General features: G+C 45.1%; 2 protein-coding genes across 3 annotated transcripts; one reads left to right on the plus strand and one right to left on the minus strand.

The window, feature by feature from the left end:
- The first annotated feature begins 4,625 nt into the window (after positions 1–4,625).
- On the plus strand, positions 4,626–24,120 carry HYI (hydroxypyruvate isomerase (putative)). Its single transcript, XM_060773313.2, has 9 exons — positions 4,626–4,867; positions 9,523–9,634; positions 15,769–15,883; positions 16,288–16,366; positions 16,638–16,687; positions 17,027–17,096; positions 17,668–17,802; positions 18,004–18,109; positions 23,930–24,120. The coding sequence occupies exons 1-8, from the start codon at positions 4,666–4,668 to the stop codon at positions 18,075–18,077; spliced, it is 837 nt and encodes a 278-aa protein (XP_060629296.1). The 5' UTR covers positions 4,626–4,665; the 3' UTR covers positions 18,078–18,109; positions 23,930–24,120.
- LOC137096989 (uncharacterized) lies at positions 18,110–23,730 on the minus strand. Of its 2 annotated transcripts, XM_067467937.1 has the most exons (3): positions 21,507–23,730; positions 18,518–20,753; positions 18,110–18,210 (listed from the first exon to the last, which is right to left on the minus strand). In XM_067467937.1, the coding sequence occupies exons 1-2, from the start codon at positions 23,572–23,574 to the stop codon at positions 18,529–18,531; spliced, it is 4,293 nt and encodes a 1,430-aa protein (XP_067324038.1). In that variant the 5' UTR covers positions 23,575–23,730; the 3' UTR covers positions 18,110–18,210; positions 18,518–18,528. The 2 variants fall into 2 exon arrangements, with proteins under 2 accessions (XP_067324038.1, XP_067324037.1); XM_067467936.1 differs by lacking the exon at positions 18,110–18,210 and having other exon boundaries at positions 18,294–20,753.
- Positions 24,121–24,975: the final 855 nt, after the last annotated feature.

Below are 24,975 nucleotides of genomic sequence, written 5' to 3' on the forward strand. Positions count from 1 at the left end.
CAGTTACAGATAGGTTTTGAAGTGCTTTCTCTGTGTAGGTAACACAGGACATCTTTCTTATAATCAACAGCAACATGAATTTGCTCTTGACAGTCCAAAGTCTAATAGCGTCTCATGGTGTCTGTGCTCTAATGGAGTCTGAGGTCTAAAATGGAGCCTGAGCTCAGAGTAATCCCAGATCTGATCATGTGGTCTGCGGCCCTTCCCACAACCTCAAGAAACATAGAGTAAAGAGAAAGCTGCATACCAAAACATAATATACAATACAGTAAGCAAACAGAATCATACAAAACAAATTACATGGGGAAGCTTGAAGAAGGTTGCTATTTCCAACGGATACAGTTAATTAATACAACAAAGGAAAATGAATTAATACAACCTATAGACAGTTGCACAAAACTTACACTTTACACTAATTAATTCAATTGTGTCCTCTATGAAACTATTGTAAAGACCTCAGTAAAGCATACTCCCTTTGTTCTCTTCTGTCAGATTTTCTTTTTGGTAACTGTTCAATAACAAACATTTAAATACTGTATTCACAACCAAAGGTATCAATTTATCCAAAATATCAATGGAAAACAGCACTTGCCTCAGATATGGAAAGTGACTGCTGTGCATGTGAAATTTTAAGAACATGTGATGCGCTATACGACTTGATGTATGAAATGAATGTATAAACCTGTGAAATGCTGTCTCTGAAATGGAAAATCACTTAATTACATGTCTCACATGATTGGGTTCACTCAGTGAACCTCGGAAAATATACGGAAGAGGGAATATTAATTTTCAGACATAAATAAAAGTTATAAGGAAAGCTTGTGTAGCCCTGTATAGATCTTGTACCTGAGAAAATTGTCAATAAAGCACTTGGGGGAAAAGACAGCATTTAAAGGAAAACATTTAAACCCAGGTGCCCTAACCAATTGTACAAACACAGGTTCCAGAGGGCAGTCTGGAGAAAAAGAGATAAGAGATGATAAACTGTCTACAGCGGAGTTCAAAAGACATAAATTGTCTCTGATATTTCTGGGGTGGGGCGGGCGAGAATTGAGGAAGGGCAATTCAAAAATAAAACTGTTTGTGATTCCATGTTCCAACCAGATGTTCTGTACAAAAAAGATACACAGGGCCTGAGGCTTGTCTATCAGTCTTTAACTAGATGCTGGGTAAGGTGGACTTTTTGGTCTGACCCAGAAGATCTCCCTTCTTTTTTAAGGAATAAATTATATTTGATGGGAAAAAAACAGAGGGATTTGACTAATATAACCAGGACCAAGTGTTGGGCAACCTTAGGGAGTTACGGGCTGGAGATAACATGGTGAATTAGTAATTTCCTGGTTTGTTCACCTTTCCAACTACAAAGTTTGGGTCTCATCTGGACACATTGTAGAGATTCAGAATATCTATGGGCAGGCGAGATCCATGGGCTAGTAGTTCTCTTCCCTAGACAGTGAAGCTTTTTTTTTTTCCATGTCAGGAGCGACTTGAGAAACTGCAAGTCACTTCTGGTGTGAGATAATTGACTGTCTGCAAGGATGTTGCCCAGGGGACACCAGGATGTTTTACCATCCTGTGGGAGGCTTCTCTTATGATCCTGCGTGAGGAGCTGGAGCTGACAGATGGGAGCTTACCCTGCTCCCAGGATTTGAACCGCCAACTTTTCAATCAGCAGTCCTGCTGGCACAAGGGTTTAACCCATTGCGCCACCAGGGGCTCCATTCCCCTGCAAATAGTGGCATGCAGCATTGTAGCTCACAGCAGATGTCCTTAGTAGGAACAGCTTGAAGAAGTGTTAATCAGGAGCAATGGAATCAGAATTAGAAGAGTTAGAATGGCAGTGATGGAAGAAATGCAAGGTGTGTGCAAAATTGTGCACAATTTTAAGATAAATCTGTGTTTGGATAACTATCTCATGCTGGTGCCCCTAAATTCCTGGCCTGCCATTTGGATTAGCATATGAGCTGCTGAACTTGCTGACCGAAAGGTCGCTGGTTCAAATCCAGGGAGTGGGGTGAGATTCCGCTGTTAGCCCCAGCTTCTGCCAAACTTGCAGTTTGAAAACATGCAAATGCAAGTAGATCAATAGGTACCTCTCCGGCGGGAAAGTAACAGTGCTCCATGCAGTCATGCCGGCCTGGAGATCTCTATGGAAAACGTCGGCTCTTCGGCTTAGAAATGGAGATGAGCACCAGCCCCCAGAGTCGGATATGATTGGACTTAATGTCAGAGGAAAACCTTTACCTTTACCTTATCAGGTTCTCCAAATGAGCAACTTCACACTTGAAAAAAAATCTCAGGTTAGAGGAATCCTAGTTCTGATACTTGCAGCTTGCTAAGGATCATGAATGATATTCTAGGACTAGGTGATTTGTTGGCATGGGATGTACACAAAATAGTGCGTGTACATTCTCTACTGCAGGTCCCATTTTAACAGTCCTACTGCCCTCCACGCTTCTGCCTTTGTGCTAATGGCAGAGAAGGTGGCCCAAACGAAATCTCAGGCAAAGCTTAAGAACCAGTACTCCAAAAGCCATTATTGTCAGTTCTGGGTAATGAAAACAAGGTCTCTGTGATGCGGAAATTCACCAGGGATTTCGATGGATGGTTAGTGTTTGATGTACGAGGCGAGTTAAATTGGTATCAATAAATACTAACCCTGGAATGACGTTCTTTAATTATCAGCACAGATTATACATCACTTCAAAGCAAACAAACAGCATGCATCGGGCCACAGAGGAGCCGTGCGCAAAATGCAAAGCAGAGGCTGAGAGGAGCAGTGCCGCAGAGCAGCGAGGAATTGAAAAGTGCACAGTTAAGAGGGTGTGTAATCTTCCGGGATACCAAGCAAGGAGCCACAAGCTCAGTCTCCAGTTGCCTCTGAGATGTCCTTGACTCTGCATAATCAGTTGGGAAAAGACTCTGTGTAGTGGTTGTATATGGAATGTAAGAGAGAATGGATCTTGCTGCCGTGAGCTTCCTTTCTGCTAGGAATACACAGTTGTCTGAATTGTCCACACTATACAGGACAGCATATACTGATCTTGCTGATTATGATTATTTTATTAATTTATATCCTGCATTTCCCCCAATAATGAGATGCAATTGAAGATAACAAATTATGAAAAATGAGTGTAGCTTTAAAACAGACAAAAACAACATTATGATCAATGTATTGTCGTAGGCTTTCATGGCCGGAATCATTGGGTTGTTGTAGGTATGGCCATGTTCTAGAAGCATTCTCTCCTGACGTTTTGCCTGCATCTATGGCAGGCATCCTCAGAGGTTGTGAGGTCTGTAGGAAAGTAGGAATATTGCAGTCCAAGAAGGAAGAAAGGGGAAAAAGAAGAAGGGAAAGAAAAGGGGGGGGAAGGGAAGAGGAAGGGAAGGAAGGAAGGAGAGAAGGAAAGGAGAGAAAGAGGGAGGGAAGGTTGGCCACAGCAACACGTGGCGGGTACAGCTAGTTCCTACATAACTTTACTGTGTATTGAACTGCTTTTAATGTTCATCTGTTGTAAAACATGATGTTTTGATGCTTAATTTGTAAAAATATATTTGACGTTTAATAGGTGTTTCCTTAATCCCTCATTATCCAACATTTTCGCTTATTCAACATTCTGCCGGCCCATTTATGTTGGATAAGTGAGACTCTACTATATGTATGTATGTATGTGTGTGTGTGTGTGTGTAAGTCAGAACATTTTAAAGTCTAACTCTAGCCATATATTAAAGTTACACTTAAAAAATGTCCTGACTTTTTCTTGCCCTCGCGAAGGGAGTTGGACTGGATGACCTTAAGTATTTTTTGTTGCTTATGGGGGTTTTGTGTGGGAAGTTTGGCCCAATTCTGTCATTGGTGGGGATCAGAATGCTCTTTGATTGTAGGTGAAGTATAAATCCCAGTAACTACAACTCCCAAATGTCAAGGGCTATTTTCCCCAAACTCCATCTGTGTTCATATTTGAGCATATGGAATATTCGTGCCAAGTTTGGTCCAGATCCATCATTGCTTGAGTCCATAGTGCTCTCTGGATGGAGGTGACCTACAACTCCCAAACTCAAGATCAATGCCCACCAAACCCTTCCAGTGTTTTCTGTTGTTCATAGGAGTTCTGTGTGCCAAGTTTGATTCAATTCCATTATTGCTGGAGTTCAGAATGCTCTTTTTGATTGTAGGTTAAGAATAAATCCGAGCGACTACATCTCCCAAATGACAAAATCATTTTTTTAGTGATAGTCACTCCTTGGGTTAGTAGGTGTCTTGTGACCAAATTTGGTGTCAATTCGTCCAGTGCTTTTTGAGTTATGTTAATCCCACAAACGAACATTACATTTTTATTTATACAGAGAAGATAGAATGGAAAGAGACTCCAACTCCGACCATTCGTAACAGCCTCAGGCACTTTCCTTTCCCCCCTCTACCGCTTAAGCAGAAAGGAAGGAGCCTGAGTCTGTTAGGAACCGTGGGAGTGGGAATCCAAAACACCCGGAGGGTCCAAGTTTGCCCAGGCCTGATTTGGAGGAACAGAAGGACAACCTCGCCAATCCACCCACTCGCTTCGCATTGCAAAGGCTCAGGAAGGGAGGGACCTGATTGCAAGGACCTCCCTCCGAGGGCGGCCCCAAGCCACCCACAGGGCTTCCTCTTCCTCCTCCTCCTCGGCCATGGCTCCCTTGCGTTTGGCGGCCAACCTGGCCTGGCTCTTCCAGGAGGAGGCGTCGCTGGCCCGGCGCATGGAGGCGGCGGCCACGGCGGGCTTCCGGGCGGCCGAGCTGGCCTTCCCTTACGCCCAGGGAGCCCCCGAGGAGCTGAGGGCGGCGGCGGAAAGGGCCCGGCTGGAGGTAGTCCTCCTGAACACCCCGCCAGGTACGCCCCACCTGGCTGCACCCACACACGTACACTGGCTCCACGCTGCGGAATCCTAGGAGTTGTAGTTGAGTGAGGCACCCCCATTTCTCTTTGGCAGAGAAGGCTACAGACCTTGCAAAGCTACAGCTCCCACGATTCCAGAGCACCGGGACATAGCAGTTAAAGTGGTCTCCAACTGCATTGATGCTGAAGTGTAGATGCGCCCCTAGGAGAAGAATGCTGGCTTTTCCCAAGAGGTTCTGTGGTGGCCACTTCATCCCACTAGAGCAGTGGTTCTCAACCTTCCTAATAAGACGACCCCTTAATACAGGTCCTCATGTTGTGGTGACCCCCAACCATAAAATTATTTTCTATGCTACTTCATAACTGTCATATTGCTACTGGTATCAATTGTAAGGTAAATATCTGATATGCAGGATGTATTTTCATTCCCTGGACCAAAGTTGGCACAAAGTACCCGATATGCCCACATTTGAATACTGGTAGGGTTGGGGGGGGGGGGGGGGATTGATTTTATCATTCGGAGTTGTAGTTGCGGGGATTAATAATTCACCCACAATATAAGAGCATTTGAAACTCCACCAACATGGAATTGAACCAAACTGGGCACACAGAACTCCCATGACTAACAGAAAATGCTGGAAAGGTTTGGTGGGCATTTACCTTGAGTTTTGGAGTTGTAGTTCACCTACATCCAGAGTTCACCTACATCCAGAGAGCACTGTGGACTCAAGCAAAGATGGATCTGAGCCAGACTTGGCACAAATACTCAATATGCCCAAATGTGAACACCGGTGGAGTTTGGGGAAAATCGACCTTGACATTTGGGAGTTGTAGTTGCTGGGATTTATAGTTTGCCTACAATCAAAGAGTATTCTGAACCCTACCACAGAACCCCCATGACTAACAGAAAATACTGTGTTTTCTGATGGTCTTTGACGACCCCTCTGACATCCCTTTGTGATCCCGCCAGGCGTCCTGACGCCCTGGTTGAGAAACACTGCACTAGAGAAAAAACTACTTACAATCCTGTCTTTGCCTCCTGCAGAATTCTAGAGTTTGTAGTTTAGTGAGGCTGTTAAAGGCTCCCTCCTAAACTACAAACTCCAGAATTCTTGCAGGAGGCAGAAACTGGATTTTACCAAACTGTTAGAATTTCTGGGAGTTGAAGGCCAAAACATCTAGGGACCCACAGGTTGAGAACCACTGCTCTATGGCATTGTTCCATCAACCTGGCAAAGGCCACCAGGGGGTGCTAGAGAAAGAGAGAGAAAGAGAAAGTCTCTTTTAGGGGGGGAGTTCAAGGAGGAAAATTATTTCCCCATTTTCACTGGTCATTCCCACTCCCCCTCCCCCCTTCCCATATCATAAAGGGGACATGGGGACATGGGTGGGGAGGAATAACAGGAAAACAGGAGGAAATGGTTTTCCTCCTTCAACCTACCATCCACCCCCATAAAATGGACTGCTTTTCTTTCTTGAGCATCCCTTGTGGGCTTCATCTAGACCGGATAATGGAACAGTCCTGGGGGCAAAAGCAAAGAATTATGCCTTGTGTCAGGACTGGAGAAGCTTTTTTAAGCCAAGAGATAACCGTTCTAAGGATTGCTGTGAGTTTTCCAGGCCGTATGTCCATGTTCCAGAAGAATTCCCTCTGCCCACATCTATGGCAAGCATCCTCAGAGGCTGTGAAGTCTACTAGGACAGGAATTGATCAATTGGTTAGCTGGCCTTGATCGATTCCTGTCTGCAATTCCCTGTTTTTGGGTATTGTTCTTTATTTACTGTCCTGATTTTAGAGTTTTTCAACAGTGGTAGCCAGATTTTGTTAATTTTCATGGTTTCCTCCTTTCTGTTGAAATTGACCACACGTGTTGTCAAAGGCTTTCATAGCCAGAATCACTGGGTTGCTGTGCGTTTTCTGGGCTGTATGGCCATGTTCCAGAAGCATTCTCTCCTGACATTTCACCCACATCTATGGCAGACGTCCTCAACCTCTGAGGATGCCTGCCATAGATGTGGGCAAAACATCAGAAGAAAATACTTCTGGAACATGGCCATACAGCCTGGAAAACTCACAACAATCCAATTGTCCACATGCTTATGGATTTCAATGGCTTCTCTGTGTGCTCTATCTGTTTATATCCTTTTTTTCCGACTCAGTCCTCCTTCCTTTTTCCTCTGGGGTGCTTTGAATGCAATTTCCCTGCTTCTTGGCAGGAGGTTGGCCAAACTGGATGGCCCACGAGGTCTCTTCCAACTCAATGATTCTATGAGTCATCAGAGTCATTCAAGGATAGCCTCTACTCTTTTCCCACATGCCCAGAAGTTCCTTTCTGCGGGTTTCACGTAAGCATCCATTCGGCATATGTGTGTATGAATAGAATACTGGAGTAGATGTGCCTTTGGTCTGTCCTGTCAGAACAGATCTTCTATGAGCCCTTTGGGAGGTCTTAGAGATAGGGCAGGCATGGGCAAACTTTGGCCCTCCAGGTGTTTTGGACTTCAACTCCCACAATTCCTAACAGCCAATAGGCTGTTAGGAATTGTGGGAGTTGAAGTCCAAAACAGCTGGAGGGCCAAAGTTTGCTCATGCCTGAGATAGGTTTTCCTTTCAGTTAATAACCTTCCAAGCAGATCTTGGAAAAATTACCTTTGGGACTACCATTTCCAGCATCCCCTTTAGCATGGCCAGTATGGATTCTGAACATTATAGTCAAACAAGTACCTTTTCCAAGCTCTACTTTAACATGATTCTTACTACACAGCCCAACAAAAAAAATCTTGGTGTCTTGGATTTTAGGCCTGTTATCGGGCATATTTGGGACAGATTTAGAAAGCTCTAGTTTCATAGATATGGTTAGCATGGTGTTCAATGGGCGAGCAGATGTGACTGGTAGATGGTGTATGTTCTGTATCTCAAAAGCTAGAGCTGATAGGGAAAAACCAGTGTCATTTTTGGGGAAATACACCAAGAAACAGGTTCACATTTGAGGCACCAAAATGTCTGTTGGCCAGTGATAGCAAAGTGCATCTCTCCATATTTTTGCTCCAATATCTGTCGCTCATCAAGGAGTTGTAGTCCAACATCTCTTGGATGGTGTAATTTTTCCTATGATATGAGTTGGGCTGACACCCCCCCCCCCCCAACACACACACATACACAAGATATTGGCCCACAATTGTTGGGTACCAAGCTACTGGTTTCATAGGAGGCAAAACAGGCCCTCTTATTTGCTGAAGACTCTTGAGCAGTCATGAGCAAACTTTCGCCCCCTGGGTGTTTTGGACTTCAACTCCCACAATTCCTAACAGCTACAGGCCCCTTCCTTTTTTTGGAAAAGGCAAGGGCCTGATGTTGTTAGGAATTGTGGGAGTTGAAGTCCAAAACACCCAGAGGGCCAAAGTTTGCCCATACCTGCTCTTGAGATAAACTTATTTCCAGACTTCAAAACCTGTAAACATAGATAACCTGTGCATTCAGGACATATATTTCAAATTGTGCACACATTTGACCGTCCAAGGAGTCTGCGGATTCGACCACTCACTTCTTGAAAATATTTTTTTAAATCCCAAAAAGAAACCTTGATTTTGCCATTTTATATAAGGACAACATTGTACAATGGCCAGGCATGTAGCCGGGGGGGGGGGGGGGGCTCGGGGGGGGCTCGGGGGGCTTCAGCCCCCCTCGAAATTCTCATGGTGGTTCGTGAAAAGGCCTTACTGGTGCATTATTTAAACTGTTATGTTTATTCATATCATGATCTGATCACCATACTCAATATATCCCATATGCATGGGGGTATTGGGGTAATGATACAAAAGGTTTGCTACGCTAGACCCTCTTTCACTCAGACTCAGCCCCCCCCGAAACTCACCCCCCCGAAACCTCCCCTGAAAAAAAATTACGCCCCCTCCCCCCAAAACGAAATCCTGGCTACGGGCCTGACAATGGCATTGCATATAATGGGACTTCCGCATCCATGGATTTTGGTATCCACTGGTGTGTGTGTTCCTGGAACCAAATCCCAGTAGATATCAAGGGCGCACTGTACTCCGTATTGTCGAAGGATTTCATGGCCGGAATCACTGGCTTGTTGTGTGTGGACAATTTCAACAGAAAGGAAGAAACCATGAAAATGAACAAAATCTTGGTACCAGTATTAAAAAAACCTCTAAAATCATAACAGTAAATAAAGAACAATACTCAAAAACCTGGGAATTCCGAACAAGAAACAATCAGGGCCAGCTAATCACCTCCCAACAAAGGATTTCCCCAGGCAGTAAGAAGCCAGACCTTGAAAACTGCTAGGCCATTAAATGTCAATTGCTACATTTACACCTACCTCAGACAAAAGTTCTTTCTCCCACCCAGGACATTCCACAGATATATAAACCCCATTTTCCTAGTTTCCAACAGACCTCACAACTTCTAAGGATGTCTGCCATAGATGCAGGCAAAATGTCAGGAGAGAATGCTTCTGGAATGTGGCCATATACCCCAGAAAACCCACAACAACACACTGTACTCACTTTTTTATTTTCGATTCCTGGACAAGGTGTCATCACACAGCAACCTAAGGTGTTTGCATCTCTCCCCTACTTCAGCCCAAAAATATATTTAAAGAAAATTTGTGCTTGTCTTTTCTCAGGGAACCAAGACAAAGGCGACATGGGATTGGGTGCTGTGCCTGGCCGCCAGCCTGAATTTCGGGAAGCCCTGGCTTTGGCTGTAAAGTATGCCAAGGAGCTGAAATGCCCAAGGTAATATTGTCATTAATTAAGGCGTTGATTTATGTATTTATTTAGAGCATTTACATCCTGCCCTTAAGCCAAAAGGGATCCAGAATGGTTTACAAATTGTTAATTTGACAGTTTCCTCCCCTCAGGCTGACAATCTAATAAGACATTACACGCAAGGAAAGAAGGACAACGGTGAGGGAGGAGACGAATATAGTATAATATATTAAATATAATACATCAAATCAACAACAGACGATGTCTTGTATAGAATGCAGTACCATAGCTCATATCAGTTGTTCAGTGTATGCAAAACCACATATGATCTCTCCTGCTGGCTGCTGTGTTGTTGACTGATCTTTTACAAATTCCCTCTCTACTGACCAGCAAAGGTGAAGGGCATGGCCAGAACCTGTATTACTCCTCACAAATCCTTGAAAAAGCAGATCCTCTTGCCAAGAAAGGTGGGGGGGGGGGGGAGACTTCATGGATGCATCTGCCCATTTCTTAACATTACCTCACTGCAACCTTGAGAGCTATATTAACAGAGAAAGCCCAAGAGAAGTCGAACAAATTGCTCTAGTTCAGATGTGAGGAAAGTGCTAAACACAGGCTGCATCTAACTCTCATGGGGTTTTTTTTTGCAGGCCCCACATTTCAAGAAAATGCAGGTGTTTTTTCTGTTTGCCAGACTAGGGGATGAGGGAGGCAATTTTTACATTTTAGGCTCAAAAAGACCTTTTTTCACAACAAGAGGGAACTTCTGGGTCTCTTCCTGTTTGTGGGGGAAGCCTCTCCTGGACCTACAATGGCTCAGAGAGGCAAAATATGGTGACATTGGTCACATATTCTCTAAGGGCTATTGGGGGCTTTGGGGAAACATTTTTTTCAGGGGGTACAGCGAGGTTGAAGCCCTCCAATGTCACCCAGGGATAACCTAACACCTGAAAGTAGTCCACCCCTGCTCTATTCTTTGTTTTTGAAGGGAAGGGAACAGGGATTTTCTTGTTCTTTTGCCTCACCTGCAGGGGCTGGGAACATCAGTGCTGAATGTAATAATAATAATAATAATAATAATAATAATAATAATAATGGTAATAATAATAATTTTATTGTGTCAGGAGCAAACCAAAATAGTTGTATTGCATTAAAAACAAACAAACAAGCAAAACACAAAGTTTGCAGACTTGGCATTCTATTATAATGTCCTTTGACCAGTATCTGGCCACTTGGAGTGCCTCTGGTGTTGCTGCAAGAAGATCTTCCATTGTGCATGTGGCAGGGCTCAGGTTGCATTGTAGTAGGTCAGTGGTTTGCTCTTCTCCACACTCGCATGTCATGGATTCCACTTTGTAGCCCCATTTCTTAAGATTGGCTCTGCATCTTGTGGTGCCAGAGCGCAGCCTGTTCAGCGCCTTCCAAGTCGCCCAGTCTTCTGTGTGCCCAGTCTCTCATTTGGTATTAACCATTGATTGAGGTTCTGGGTTTGAGCCTGCCACTTTTGGACTTTCACATGCTGAGCTGTTCCAGCGAGTGTCTCTTAGAAAACTATTTCTTGAGTTAAGTCGTTAGCGTGCTGGCTGCTAGTGAAGACATCTGCCCTTGCGCTATGCTACTCTGCTGCTGAGTATGCATGCCCAGTGTGGAACACATCTCACCACACAAAACAGTGGATGTGGCTCTTAATGAGACATGTCGTATTATCACGGGGTGTCTGCACCCTACACCACTGGAGAAATTACACTGTTTAGCCGGTATTGCACCACCTGACATCCACCGGGAAGTAGCAACCAATAGTGAAAGGTCCAAGGCAGTGACATCTCCGGCCCACCCCTTGTTTGGGTATCAGCCAGCACGCCAATGACTTAAATCAAGAAATAACAACAACAACAACAATAATAACAACACTTTATTTATATTCTGCCCTTCTCCCTGTGGGGGCTCAGACTGGATTACAGTGTAAACAGATTCTGGCAAACATTCAATGCCTTGTTACAATACAATGAGACACACAAACACAAAGGCAGAGGCTTCTCCTTTCATTTCCTGCTTTGGAGTCAGTGCTCATCTCTGGCTCTGGGGGAGGTGCTGTTCTCCATTCTCAATCTGAAGAACCTGCATTGTCACCTCCTGGTCATGTGACTGGCATCACTGCTTGGAGCATCTTATGCCTTTCCTGCCGAAGTGGCACCTATTTATCTACTCACATTTGCATGTTTTTGAATTGCTAGGTTGCCAGGAGCTGGGCTAATCCCAGTCCTGCAGATTCAAACTGTCAATCTTCAGATCAGCAGTTTAGCGGCACAAGAGTTTAACCTATTGTGGCACCGTGGCCCATCATATAGTTTCCTTGACATCACCAGTGTGTCTTTCCCTGGCCTTTTCTATTTTACTACAATTCATATCAGCCACAACCATCATTACCAAAATTAAGTAGAGGAGCCTCAATCCTAAACTTGGAAAGAGCATCATCTTGCCTACATGTATCTTATTCAGGCTGAGGACATTGAACGATGGCCCATGCGGTCTCTTCCAATTCTGTGATTCATCCTGGAATAGAAAGTGACAAACAGACAACTAGAACATAGAAACACAGCCTAAAATCAGATGTATCCACAATGTCCATTGAAGCTTTGTCAAACTTGCTAGAAGCTGTAATTCTGTGCATTCAGAGATCCTCAGGTAGACTAAAATGAGGGACTATCTGGTCCTTATCAGTTCTCTCCAGTGTAGCCAATGCTATAGTGGAACTCTCTGCCCTAGAGTGTGGTGGAAGCCCCTTCTTTGGAGACTTTTAAATAGAGGCTGGATGGCCATCTGTCTGGGGTGCTTTGAGTGCCATTTTCCTGCTTCTTAGCAGGGGGCTGGACTGGATGGCCCACAAGATCTCTTTAAACTCTATGATTCTATAGAAATATGTGAACTGAGGACCAACAGCATTTGGAGAAGCATCCATTTATATTTTTAGTTCTTACATTAGTTCACAGAAAGTGCAGGGGCAGCTCTTCTTGGCAGAAGTGAGGGAAGCATGAATGAGCTTATATTGTGATCCTATCATTGGTACTAGTTCCTGGAGGATTTTTCCACATTAAATACCTCTAATTTGCCAGTGCCTCTACAATATCTGTTGCAAAATCTTGCTCATTCAAGGTAGTTTCTCTTGGTGTTAAATCTTCAGCATACAGCTTGTGGGAGGAGATGCTTTGGATAGGCAGAAAAGAAGGCAAGGATGAAAGGGCGGGAGAATGAATACGAACACTTGAATTTTCCTGCATTGAAACATACTATTTTGGGAGGGCGGAATGGCTTTGAGAAAGATAGAAGTGAGATGGCTTGAAAGACAGAAAAGCTGCAGTTTGGTTCACATAGAGGAAGACACAATGTAGGGAAAGAAACCAGGAAGGGAAGTAGCAAAGGAATGGACAATTATGGACATAGCACCACATCCACAGCCTGGTTCTGGCATGGTCAGAAATGGTGTTACTTCACTTCTGGTTCCAAGAATCAGCAGAAATATAGCCAAATTGTACAGGGTTTTTATTTTTAAAAAATTGGTGGCTGGGTAATTGGAGAGCCAAATTGTAGTGTTTTGTGACAATTTGTGTTTTCTGTTTTTGCCAGTCAGCGAGTGTATCCATGCAGCTCAGAGAGTTGTTTTGGAGCAGGAAATGTGACTTTGTTTGCTGGCTTTGCAAGGAAGTGAGATGAAAACAAAAAACCCTTCTATTTCAGAGAGTAGCCTAGAGCAGGGATAGAAATTGCGAGTCTGTGTGTGCCTTCAGATTGTCTGTTGACTTGTGAGGATCCCAAGGCTTTCTTAGGCAAGGAATTCTAAGAGATGGTTTTGCCAATCCCTTCCTCTGAGATATATACTACAGCATCTGGTATTCATGGGTGTTCGCCCATCCAAATACTAACCCAGGACTGATCCTGCTTAGCCTCCAAGCCTCCAGATAGAATATGATGCCTTCAGGTTATTTAGGCTGCGTGCCGAGCACATAGAAATTTAAACATAGCTCCCAGTAGTCCTGTGCAGTGTAACTGATGATGAGGAATGCTGGGAGTTGCAAATTTTGTTGAACTGGGAGTTGCAGTTCAACAAAATTTGGCGGGCCACATATTTGCATTTCAGGGAAATCAAGAAGACGAGGAAACTAATGAAACCAATTACTGGCCACTTTCCTTTCCTTTAATGGAGTTCCCGCTTCATATTGACAGTTTGAATGGCAATGCTTATCTTCAAGATTGTTTGCAGCATTGAAAACTGAAGCATTACAGATGGTTGACAATCATTTCTTAAAGCTCAGAGTACTTAATAGGTTGAATCTATGTGGTCAGAATTAAGCAGGTTCAGTTATATAGGATTATCCTCATGTCCTGCAAGCTTAGTTATGAGATGCTGTTAGCGACTGATTGTTCGTTTGAGGTGTCTCCATTTCATGATGGAATTTCCAACTAATAATATTATTTTAGATTGATATTATTATTATTATTATTATTATTATTATTATTATTATTATTATTATTATTATCTTTATTTGTACCCCACTAGCATCTCCCGAAGGACTTGATGCGGCTTACAAAGGCTAAGGCCTCAAAACACAACATAACAATACAAAACCTAAAGCAAATTAAAAACAATTAAAGCAATATTAAACACAAGCAATAAACAATACACCAAGACACAATAAAACTGGGCCGGGCCAGAGTAATGCGTACAGAATTAAAAGTGCTGATGTGACAGGTGATATATAAGGATTATGGGGTAAGTGCAGTGTGCAATGTGCAGCAATCTTAATTCTAATAAAGTGCTTCTGGGATTTGTTGTTGGAAGGTTCCTACTCTGGAAAGGCAGATATAATATAATAGAATAACAGAATATCTTACTATAACTCTTGGAAGCATAACTATGGATTTTTGCAGCAGTGTGGCTATAACAGCAGCAATCACTAGTGAATCAATTTTACCCCTGTATCACTGCTAATGACAACTGCATAAGATACTATCAGAATTAATCAATGATACCATTTTTTAAGGAGCCCCTGGTGGCGCAGTGGGTTAAAGTGCTGAGCTGCTGAACTTGCTGACCGAAAGGTCGCAGGTTCGAATCCGGGGAGTGGCATGAGCTTCTGCTGTTAGCCCCAACTTCTGCCAACCTAGCAGTTCAAAAATATGCAAATGTGAGTAGATCAATAGGTGCCACTTCAGCAGGAAAGGCATAAGATGCTCCAAGCAATCATGCTGGCCTTATGACCTTGGAGGTGCCTACGGATAATGTTGGCTCTTCGGCTTAGAAATAGGGATGAGCACTAACCCCCAGAGTCAGACACGACTGGACTTAATGTCAGGGGAAAACCTTTACCTATCATTTTTGCACTTCGCTTCTAAGCCAGCCCAATGCACAAAGTGAAGAGAAAAACAGAACATACATATAGAAAACCATACCTTGTTAAGCCATAAGGAAACGAACACCAATCTGTTGCTGTTAATCTTATAGCAACAGTGATAAAATCTTATTTTAGTCCTTTTCAAGTCTAGACCTTTTGGTCCTCCAGAGGTTGATGAACTACTTACACCGCTCAGCATTGATCAGGCTGGCAACTTGAATCCAACAACATCTGGAGGTCCACAAGTCTACTAGCCCTTGATCTATGAGGGATTTATGCTTGGAAATGGGGAAGAATCAATGTCTCCTAGTAAGCTGACTGTGCATGTCCAAGGATACCCAGCCTATAAATCTGCCGACAGTGATCTTGCACATATGGCCTGTGAATGTTCAAGAGCTAATAATGTAAGTCAAGCCAGGCGGACTCATTTGAAATGAACTGGCTGTAATTTTTATAGTTGTTCTTCTAGAATTCTAGACGCTCTTGCCATCGCTACACTAGATTGAAGGTGGTAGCCTGTGCCCACAGAAAGGCTTATGCAGTGATGTGTGCTGATTGTTCAGTGCTGAAGATCATCTCATGGGTCAGCACAGCACCTCTGGGCAGGATTAAACTGAGCATGAGACAGACTTCACTGTAGTTGCATCATAGCAGCCTGGATGCTTGATCCAAGGGCGAAGAAAAAAAACAGCAGTAGCCTTGCATCTTTCCCTCTTAGTTCATGCCAGAGATATTAGATCCAGTCTTACTCTCCCCTAATGTGGTTTATAGGATCCATATTATGGCGGGGCGAATCCCAATGGGTGCAGAGCGGGAGGCAGTGTCAGCACAGATGGAAGCTACCTTCGTAGAGAACCTCAGATATGCTGCTGACGTCCTGGCTCAGGTAGGCTCTGTGTGGTCAATTGTTAATAGATTATGTTGCTTCTTTAGAAGAGTCAGGTGCCCATTCAATCCTGATTCCACAAGGCTTAAGGTACTAAAGGCCTCCTACCCAAGCTCCATCCTCCTGAAGTTCAAAATAGTCTAAAAGATAGCAAAGTGGAGTCATATCTGAGCAAGCATGTCCAGGAGGGATGCTGCTTAGTTTATGGAAAGGGAAAGAATTTGGCACGCACCACTGTGATGGTGATGGACAAGAAATTATCCAAAAGGCAAGCCCTTGTGTACAGTCAGCTCTGGGAAGCAAGAGGGATAGGAACTAATTGCTAAACTAGCCATCAAGTTTGTTGTGCAAATCATTGGGCTCTGGCTGGCTGTTATCACCTGTTTTTTGGTTTGGTTTTGCAGGAAAATCTGATAGGATTGTTGGAGCCTATCAACAGCCGGATTACAGATCCTAGGTACTTCTTGACCACACCACAACAAGGTAAGTTGAGGCCAAAAGTCTCCCCTTCATAGGTGGGGACTGCCTTTTTTTGAAAACAGGGATAGGTAAGTTGTGGCTCTCCAAATATTGATAGACAGCAACTCTCATCAACCCTAATTAGCAGAAGCAATGATGAGGAATGCTGGGAGGTGTAGTCCAGTAACATCTAGAAGGCCCCAAAGGCTACTCCATTGCTGAAGACTTTAAAATGCATAGAGAATGGAGAGTCAAAGCCAGTTACTTGTGACAGTGTGGACCTATATTTCTTCAGCTGTTGCCATTTTGAAGAAGGTGGGACACCCCAACCTGAAGCTGCAGCTGGTGAGTCCTTTTTGATGTGTTTCATTAAGAATCTGTCCTCTTTCCTTGGGTGCAGTAGGTTGCTGTGGGTAGCATTATATTTGGTTAGACCAGGCATGGGCAGACTTCGGCCCTCCAGGTGTTTTGGACTTCAACTCCCACAATTCCTAACAGCTGGTAGGCTGTTAGGAATTGTGGAAGTCCTAAGGACCTGGAGGGCCAAAGTTTGCCCATGCCTAGGTGAGAGCCTTGAATAGACTGAATTATTGGTCTTTATGCTGGGAGAGGAAGAAGATGGCAAAATATTTCTTTATCTCCTTGGACTTGGTTTCGGGGCAGTAAATGATGTTTGCTCCACAGGATATTTTCCACTGCCAGATAATGGATGGTAATCTGACTCAGAACCTGGAAACATACTTTCCACTTATTGGTAAGACATCAAAGCTGGTGTTGTGTTGTTTTTCGGCATTTAACTTTGCTATGGCCTCTCTGGGTTTTAATTTTCTTCGTCTGTATCCCAAACCATCTTGAATTTATGGATCCTTTGTAGCCTAGCATAATGAGAGCACAGGTTGAATATCCCTTACCCAAAATGCTTGGAACCAGAAAGGTTTTGTATTTTGAAATATCTGTATTTGTATATATGTGCATGATATATTGGAAATGAGACCCAAGTCTCAATATGAAATTCATTAAGTTTCATATAAACTTTATGCACATAGTCTTGGAAGGTAATTTTATACAATATTATTAATAATTGTGTATGAAGCAAACTTTGTGTATATTTAACCTTCAGCAAACAAAGTTTACCTTGGTCACCCATGTTGATACTTTTGGATTTTAGAGTATTGCAGATCTTGGAATTATAGATAAGGAATGCTCAAATGGTATTGATGTTACAGCGGTAAGTTTAGTAATAGTGCCCATGAAAAAAATGAACATGGCAGTAACCTATGCCTAATGTTACATTCACTTCTGATGGTGCTTATCTTTCTGTGTAGGAAACATTCAGATTGCCCAAGTACCAGGACGTCATGAGCCTGATAGCCCTGGAGAACTGAACTACCCATACCTGTTCCAGCTGCTAGAGTCAATGGATTACAGTGGTTACATAGGATGCGAATATAAACCTGAAGGCAAGTTTTTTCTAAGATCAAACAAGATAGTGATTAATCTTCCTTTGTGTGGGTGAGTAGCATTAGGAAGCTTCTGCGACATACAGGGAGATGTTCTGCTTCCATATTTGGCTAACATAGCTCTTCAAAGCTTAGTTGAGGCTTGGACTGCTCTTAGTTAGCATTCATGTTTAATGACTATGCATATTGCTTCTCTTACAGGAGATACACTGAAAGGGCTGGGCTGGGCCCATAAATATTGGGAAAGTCATGGTTTGCTGCATGTCGGAAGCTAAAGAGTTAAGCTTTGTAGTGGAAGAACAGAAATAAATAAAGGTTGCTTACCTGTAACCGTATTTCTTCGAGTGTTATTCCGTGAAATTCGCACCTATGGGTTTTCCCCTGCGCCTGCGCAGCAATCCGGAAGTTCTAAAGATTTAATAGATTTTTAAATGATTATTTTAAATGATTATTTTAAATGATTATTTGCGGACGCGGAAGCCCCGCCCATGTCCCCGCCCCCTTGGGCGCCCTTCGCCGCGGCGTGCGGCTCCTGGGTAGTTCCCCAGCGCTAAACAGCAGCCAGGCAACGGCATGACAGAGGGGAGGAAGGGCGGGTTGTGCGAATTTCACGGAATAACACTCGAAGAAATACGGTTACAGGTAAGCAACCTTTATTTTTTCTTCGTGTATTCCGTGAAATGCGCACCTATGGGTGAGATAGCAAGCTACTGACCTGGAGGTGGGTCATGCCACACAGGAAAAAAGAACTGCCCTGCCGAAAGCAGCGTCCTTCTTGGCATGTATATCCAATTTGTAGTGAGAGGCAAACGTGGAAGGTGTAGACCACGTAGCTGCTCTACAGATCTGGTCCAGCGGTACCCCTCGCAGGAAGGCTTGGGAAGTAGAGACTGACCGAGTGGAGTGAGCCACCAGATGAGATGGTGGTTCTTTTCCCGCCAATTGGTAGGCTAGGCGAATCGTCGAAACGATCCAGGAAGCCAATCCCTGTGAGGACACAGGGTGGCCCAGAGTGTCTTTCCTGTACTTTAAAAAGAGTTTGGGAGACTTCCTGTAAGAGGACGTCCTATGTAAATAGAACGAGAGTGCTCTTTTAACATCAAGGGAGTGGAGGGTCACCTCCAACGGGGAGGTTGGATTTGTAAAGAATGCTGGTAAAATAATGTCTTCCGACATGTGAAACTGGGAAACAACTTTGGGAAGAAACGTAACGTCGGTTCGAAGGACGACCTTGTCATCATGGAACCTAATGTAAGGTGGGTCTGAACGGAGAGCCGTGAGCTCACTGCTTCTTCTAGCGGATGTAATGGCCACTAGGAATGCAGTCTTCCAGGAAAGGTGAGAAATCTCATTGGAGGCCATGGGCTCAAAGGGAGGTTTTGATAACTGGGACAGTACTAACTCCAAGCTCCATTGAGGGGCGGGAGGGGAGGCAGGGGGGTGGACATTCTTGTATCCTTTTAGAAACAATTGAACCAAATGGTCTTGAAAAAGGGACGGCAAGCCAGCTTTTCTACGGAAAGATGAAATGGCCGCTAGGTAGCATTTGACAGATGAGAGAGAGGAGCATTTGTTGGAGAGGTGTACCAAGAAATCTAGCACCACCGGGGTAGGTGCTGTAGTGGGGTTGTGTCCTGCCGAGTTTGCAAAGGATGTAAAGAGGGACCATTTGTAGTTGTATGATTTGGTAGTGTTCGGTTTGTGAGCGGCAAGAATTATACGGGATACTGCATCAGACAAGTTTATTGAGGCTTGATCCTCCACGCTGTAAGACGGAGGGATTGGAGGTCTGGGTGAAGCACCAGCCCGTTCTCCACCGTGAGGAGGTCCGGGGTGGGGTCGAATTTGAGGAATTGGCTGTTGGAGAGTAGGAGGAGTGGGGCAAACCAATGCTGGCGTGGCCACCACGGGGTGATTAGGATGCAGTCTGATCTGTCTTGGATTATCTTGGCTATGACTGGAGATAGGAGGGGGAGCGGGGGGAAGATGTATAGGAGGCCTGGTGTCCAGTGGAATAGGAAGGCGTCTCCGAGACAACCTGGGGATGCGCGAGGGTGGAGTCTTGCGCAGTAGAGAGGGCAATGAGTGTTCGAAGGGGAGGCAAAAAGGTCTATCCTGGGGGTGCCCCACTTGCGTGTGATGAGTTTGAATTGTGTTGGGTGGAGATGCCATTCGTGATTGTTTTTTGCTGTTCTGCTCAGGGAGTCCGCTAAAATGTTGTCCTGTCCCGGGAGGTGGATGGCTGTGAGAAGGACATTGTGTTGAATGCACCATTCCCAGATGCGTGTGACGATTGAGAGAAGTGTTTGTGACCTCGTTCCTCCCTGTTTGTTTATGTAGTATTTGACAGCTGTGTTGTCTGTCACTATCTGGACCACACGATTGGATACAATTCGGACGAAGGCCCGAAGAGCTTTCTCCACCGCCATCATTTCGAGGGCGTTGATGTGGAATTTCTGGTCTTGTCGGGTCCAGTGCCCGCTGACCTGGAACCCCTTGAGGTGAGCTCCCCAACCCGAGTTGGAGGCGTCCGTCGTGAGGGACGCAGAGGGACGGGGTTGGTTGAATGGGATTCCCAAGAGAACATTGCGTGCTTTTGTCCACCATACAAGGGAGTGGAGGACAGAGTGGGGTGGATGAAGGACCCGAGACTGTGAGTCGCGGAGAGGGTCGAAGGTTCTGATGAACCAGTTTTGAAGGGGCCGCATTCGGAGGCGTGCGAATGGGGTCACGTTTGTGGTGGAGGACATGTGACCCAGGATGGACTGGATAGTCCAAGCGGAGGCCTGCTGGGAGTGTTGGAGGGTAGTAATGGCCTGTTTGAGGTTGGAAAAACGGTCTTCCGGGAGGTACGCTTTCTGGCGTATGGTGTCTAGGGTAGCTCCGATGAATTGGATACGTTGCGTCGGTTGGAGATGGGATTTTTCCTGGTTGATAACCAGTCCGAGGACCTGTAAGAGAGACAAGGTGTAATGAATATCTTTACACAACTGCGGCCTTGATGACGAGCAAAATAACCAATCATCAAGGTACGGAAAAACCGTAACGCCCTGTTGGCGGAGATGTGCGGCTACAACGGCCATGCACTTAGTGAATACTCTGGGTGCCGTGGACAAACCAAACGGGAGAGAATTGAAGGAAAAATGTTTGTCCTGAACTGCAAAGGTCAGAAACCTGCGATGTGATGGTCTGATTGAGATATGGAAGTATGCGTCTCGTAGGTCTATCGTGGCTAGCCACGAGTTTTCAGGGATGAAAGGGAGAATGTTAGGTAGAGTGACCATGCGGAATTTGCGTGGTGTGATGAAAGTGTTGAGTCTACGGAGATCTAGAATGGGTCGAAGGCCACCATCTCTTTTATCTACTAAGAAGTATCGAGAGTAGAAACAGGTGGCGGTTGTGTGAGAAGGGGTGGTAGAGATAGCTCCTTTATGAAGGAGAGAGTTTATTTCGTCCCAAATGGCTTGAGAGGGTTGAGTGAAAAGAATAGTGCCAACCTGTGGATAGGTATTGAACTCTATTGCATAACCCCTGTTTACTATATCGAGAACCCAGGTGTCTGTGGTTATGGATTGCCATTGTGGAAGGAATTGATGAAGCCTGTTTAAGTATGTAAGTGGGGGGATGGGGGGTGAGGTGATAGGTAAAGGTGTGTCAAAAACGGCGTTTATTGGTATTGGAGGGTCTGGTACCACGGTACTGACCTCTAGAGGGGAGTGAAGGACGTCTTGCAGCTGTAGCTGGGGCGTATGGTCTTTGTCTGCCCCTGTAAAAAGAAGTGTTATAAGGCCTGTTATAAAACTGGGGCCGGTAGTAGTAGGAGCCCCACCTTTGGCGTTGGTAGGTGTAGGGCTGTTGATCATATTTGTATACAGTTTGTTTCATTTTGTGGGAATGCTCCAATTGTGAATCTGTTTCAGGGTTGAAGAGACCCGCCTCATCCATAGGGAGGTTCTCAATGAGGGCACGTTGTGATTGGGAAAGAATTGCAGCTCTCAGCCAGGCGTGGCGTCTGAGAGCAACCGATCCCGCAATCAATTTGCCTGAGGTGTCAGCTGTATTTTTTGCTAGATCTTTCTGTAGTTTGGCTAGCAACAGTGCTTCTTGAGCAAAGGCCTTAGCCAGCGGTTGCTCAGCTGGTGGTAATAAGTCTAAATATGGGGATATTTTATTCCAAAGTAGGGTCTGGTAGACACTCATATAGACCCCATAGTGTGCCATGCGGGCAAAGAGGCATGCTGAGGAGTAAAATTTTTTAGCCATAGAGTCCAATTTCCTCCCTTCTTTATCGGAGGGAGATGACTGGTTAATTTGGATTGGCTTTGGTTGAGCATCAGTTACTACAGAGTTTGCTTTGGGCATTTTGGATAGCCATGAGGCTGAAGATAAGTCAATACGGTACAAATTTTCTGCCCTTTTTGGGGTTGCTGGAACCAGGGATGGGGCAACCCCTGTATTTTTAAGGATTTTCAAGAGATAAGGCAGTGTGGGCAACACAGTGGATGCAGGTGCCTGTTGTTCAGTAGAAGTAAAGCATGGATCTGTGACTGTATCAGAAGGCTCTGGAGTGGTAAGGTTCAGGGTCCTTGCCAGCCTGATCATAAGGGCTGAGAACTTTTTAAAATCCTCTAGGTGCTGAGGTGATGGGTCAGAGTCTGTTACCGGGTCCTGTATAACAGGAGTATCCTCATTGGACTCCAGATCAATAGTATCAGTCTCTGGTTGAGGAGGCATGCGAGGGTCATGAGGGAGTGATTGAGGATCCACCTCGGGGTGAAGGTCTGGTGGTTGAGAGAGTGTAGCCGTAGGTGGTGCACGAGGAGGTTGTGGGTACCTGGGGTCAGGGTATTGATAGGCATGGGGCCCCCTAAAATGGTCAGGGGGGGGAGGGTAGTAGAAAGGGTATGGGAAGGGAGGTGGAGGGGGGGGATAGAGGTGGTAAGGGTACTCCTGGTACCCATAGGTTTGATAGTGTTCAGGAGGGAGAGATCGCACCCTCTTGGGTGGAGGGTGGGGGGGGGTCGGGGGTTGGTTTGCATGAGGGGATGGAGAGCGCTGGCGGCGTCTAGAGGATTGCGCCGAAGTGCTTGGCTGTATGGGGGAAGGAGTTTCCCCTGGTACCGGTTGCGGAGAGTTTGGAGAGGGGGGGGGCGAGGCCTGAGAAGGAGGCAAGGGAGGGGGAGAGAGAGAGAGATCGGGTGGCTGCTCCGGCTCCAGGTGGGGGGCTAGGAGCTCGAGTGGAGGGAGGTGGGAGGGATCCTCCATTTCCAGCATGTTTGGGAGCGGTTCCTGCAGCTGCAGGGTGGAACCGGAGAGGTGAGGCACCGTTTCAAGGATAGGAGGACTCAAGGGCTGAACACCAGTGAGTTGCCGTCCCTTTTTCTGTTTAGTAGGTTTCTCTTTCGTTTTTGCAGGCTTCGTGGCCTGTTTAGAAAGCTTTGCTTTTTTCCTCGGCTGCTCCTCAAGGGAAGCATTTGCCTGAGTAGAATCACGCCTATCCCCAACGCGTGGGGAGGGAGGCTGAGCAACTTCTTGAATCGGGGAGGATTGGGAGGGAGCGGGGAGCATCTGGGGCGCTAGGGCCCGTTCATACAACAAAGCTTTTAATCTGGCATCTCTGCCTTTGCGAGCCCTGGTGGTGAAGCTCAAGCAAATTTCACATGTCTGGAGGTTGTGAGTTTCTCCAAGACAGAGAAGGCATTTTGAATGCCTATCGGCCTCAGGGAGGTTAACTCCGCAGGCCGAACAATTTTTAAAGTAAAGGGAAGACATCTTAGCCTGTTCAGGAGAGAGAATAGTCGTGCCGGTCCGCGTTCAGGAGAGGAGAAGGTAGGTAGTCGAAAAACAATCCAAAAGTCAGGGAAAGTGTAGGTAAATCGAAGAGCGAAGTCCGGAGATGCTGCCTGTTTGGCGCGGAAAAAGGAACTACCCAGGAGCCGCACGCCGCGGCGAAGGGCGCCCAAGGGGGCGGGGACATGGGCGGGGCTTCCGCGTCCGCAAATAATCATTTAAAATAATCATTTAAAATAATCATTTAAAAATCTATTAAATCTTTAGAACTTCCGGATTGCTGCGCAGGCGCAGGGGAAAACCCATAGGTGCGCATTTCACGGAATACACGAAGAAAAAAAGAACATTGGAGGTAGACTGAACAACTGTGCTGGCTTATTACTATACATCCGTAGAGGGGAAAAACCAGCTTGGAAAGGCCACCCTTTCGGCATTAGCTCAATCAACTAAAATGTCGCTGTCTTGTGTCTCCCTCTGGATGCATACTCACAGCAGAAATTGTTTTATTAATAAAGTAACGTCATTCAAGTGGTTCTTGTTACTCAACTTCAGCGCCAGAATGTGCCACTGAATTCCTGGCTGCACTTTTCCCTGTGAGACATGCTCTTTTTTTCCCTCCCAGCACAACTTGTCTGCCACCCTCTCATTGCAATTATAAGGGCTGACCCTCCAAAGGAGTGAGAAATTATGTTATCACGCTAAATAATGGTGTTGGCATGCCTTTTCCTTCCTGCTATCAAAGAATAGGGAGTAATTTGGTGCAAAGGAGTAAAAGCTTGGGCTTGCCAGAGCTAGCTCTATAGTACCACTTAGTGGCTCTAGATAAGATTGCTGAACTTCTAAGGGACATCCAATCCTTCAATTTTGATTTGCTTTTTTCTTGTACAATGAAATACTACTTGAACTAGTCACATAAATGCGTTCCCTTGCATTATTGCATTCAGCAGGCCAGGACCTTAAGCTACAGCAAAAACCCTGGGCAATATATAAAGATAAATATTTTCCGTGACTTTAAGTTTAGTCATGTCCAACTTTAGGGGGGCAGTGCTCATCTCCATTTCTAAGCTGAAGAGCCAACGTTGTCCGTAGACACCTCCAAGGTCATGTGGCCAGCATGACTGTATGGAGCGCCATTACCTTCCAGCAGAAGTGCTACCTATTGATCTACTCAAATGTGCATGTTTTCGAACTGCTAGGTTGGCAGAAGTTGGGAGGTCACCCTGCTCCCTGGATTCGAGCTGGCAACCTTTCAGCTAGCAAGTTCAGCAATTCAGCAGTTTAGCCCACTGCGCCACCAGCGGGTCCATATATAATAACATTATTCATTTGAATACGAACTGCCTTAGGAAATAATCAATTTCTCCCAAAAACAAATAGGGGAGA

This window comes from Anolis sagrei, chromosome 4 (assembly GCF_037176765.1).
Source record: "Anolis sagrei isolate rAnoSag1 chromosome 4, rAnoSag1.mat, whole genome shotgun sequence".
NCBI classification, from domain to species: domain Eukaryota; kingdom Metazoa; phylum Chordata; class Lepidosauria; order Squamata; family Dactyloidae; genus Anolis; species Anolis sagrei.

Bases quoted from the DNA above. Each gene is read 5' to 3' on its own strand.
- LOC137096989 (XM_067467937.1), bottom strand. From the start codon at position 23,574: ATGTCTTCCCTTTACTTTAAAAATTGTTCGGCCTGCGGAGTTAACCTC. The intron at 20,754-21,506 runs GTCAGTACCGTG...TCTCTCTTACAG, and splicing joins TCCTTCACTCCCCTCTAGAG to GTCCTCGGACTGGTTATCAA.
- HYI (XM_060773313.2), top strand. From the start codon at position 4,666: ATGGCTCCCTTGCGTTTGGCGGCCAACCTGGCCTGGCTCTTCCAGGAG. The intron at 16,367-16,637 runs GTAAGTTGAGGC...ATATTTCTTCAG, and splicing joins CTTGACCACACCACAACAAG to CTGTTGCCATTTTGAAGAAG. The intron at 16,688-17,026 runs GTGAGTCCTTTT...TTTGCTCCACAG, and splicing joins CCAACCTGAAGCTGCAGCTG to GATATTTTCCACTGCCAGAT.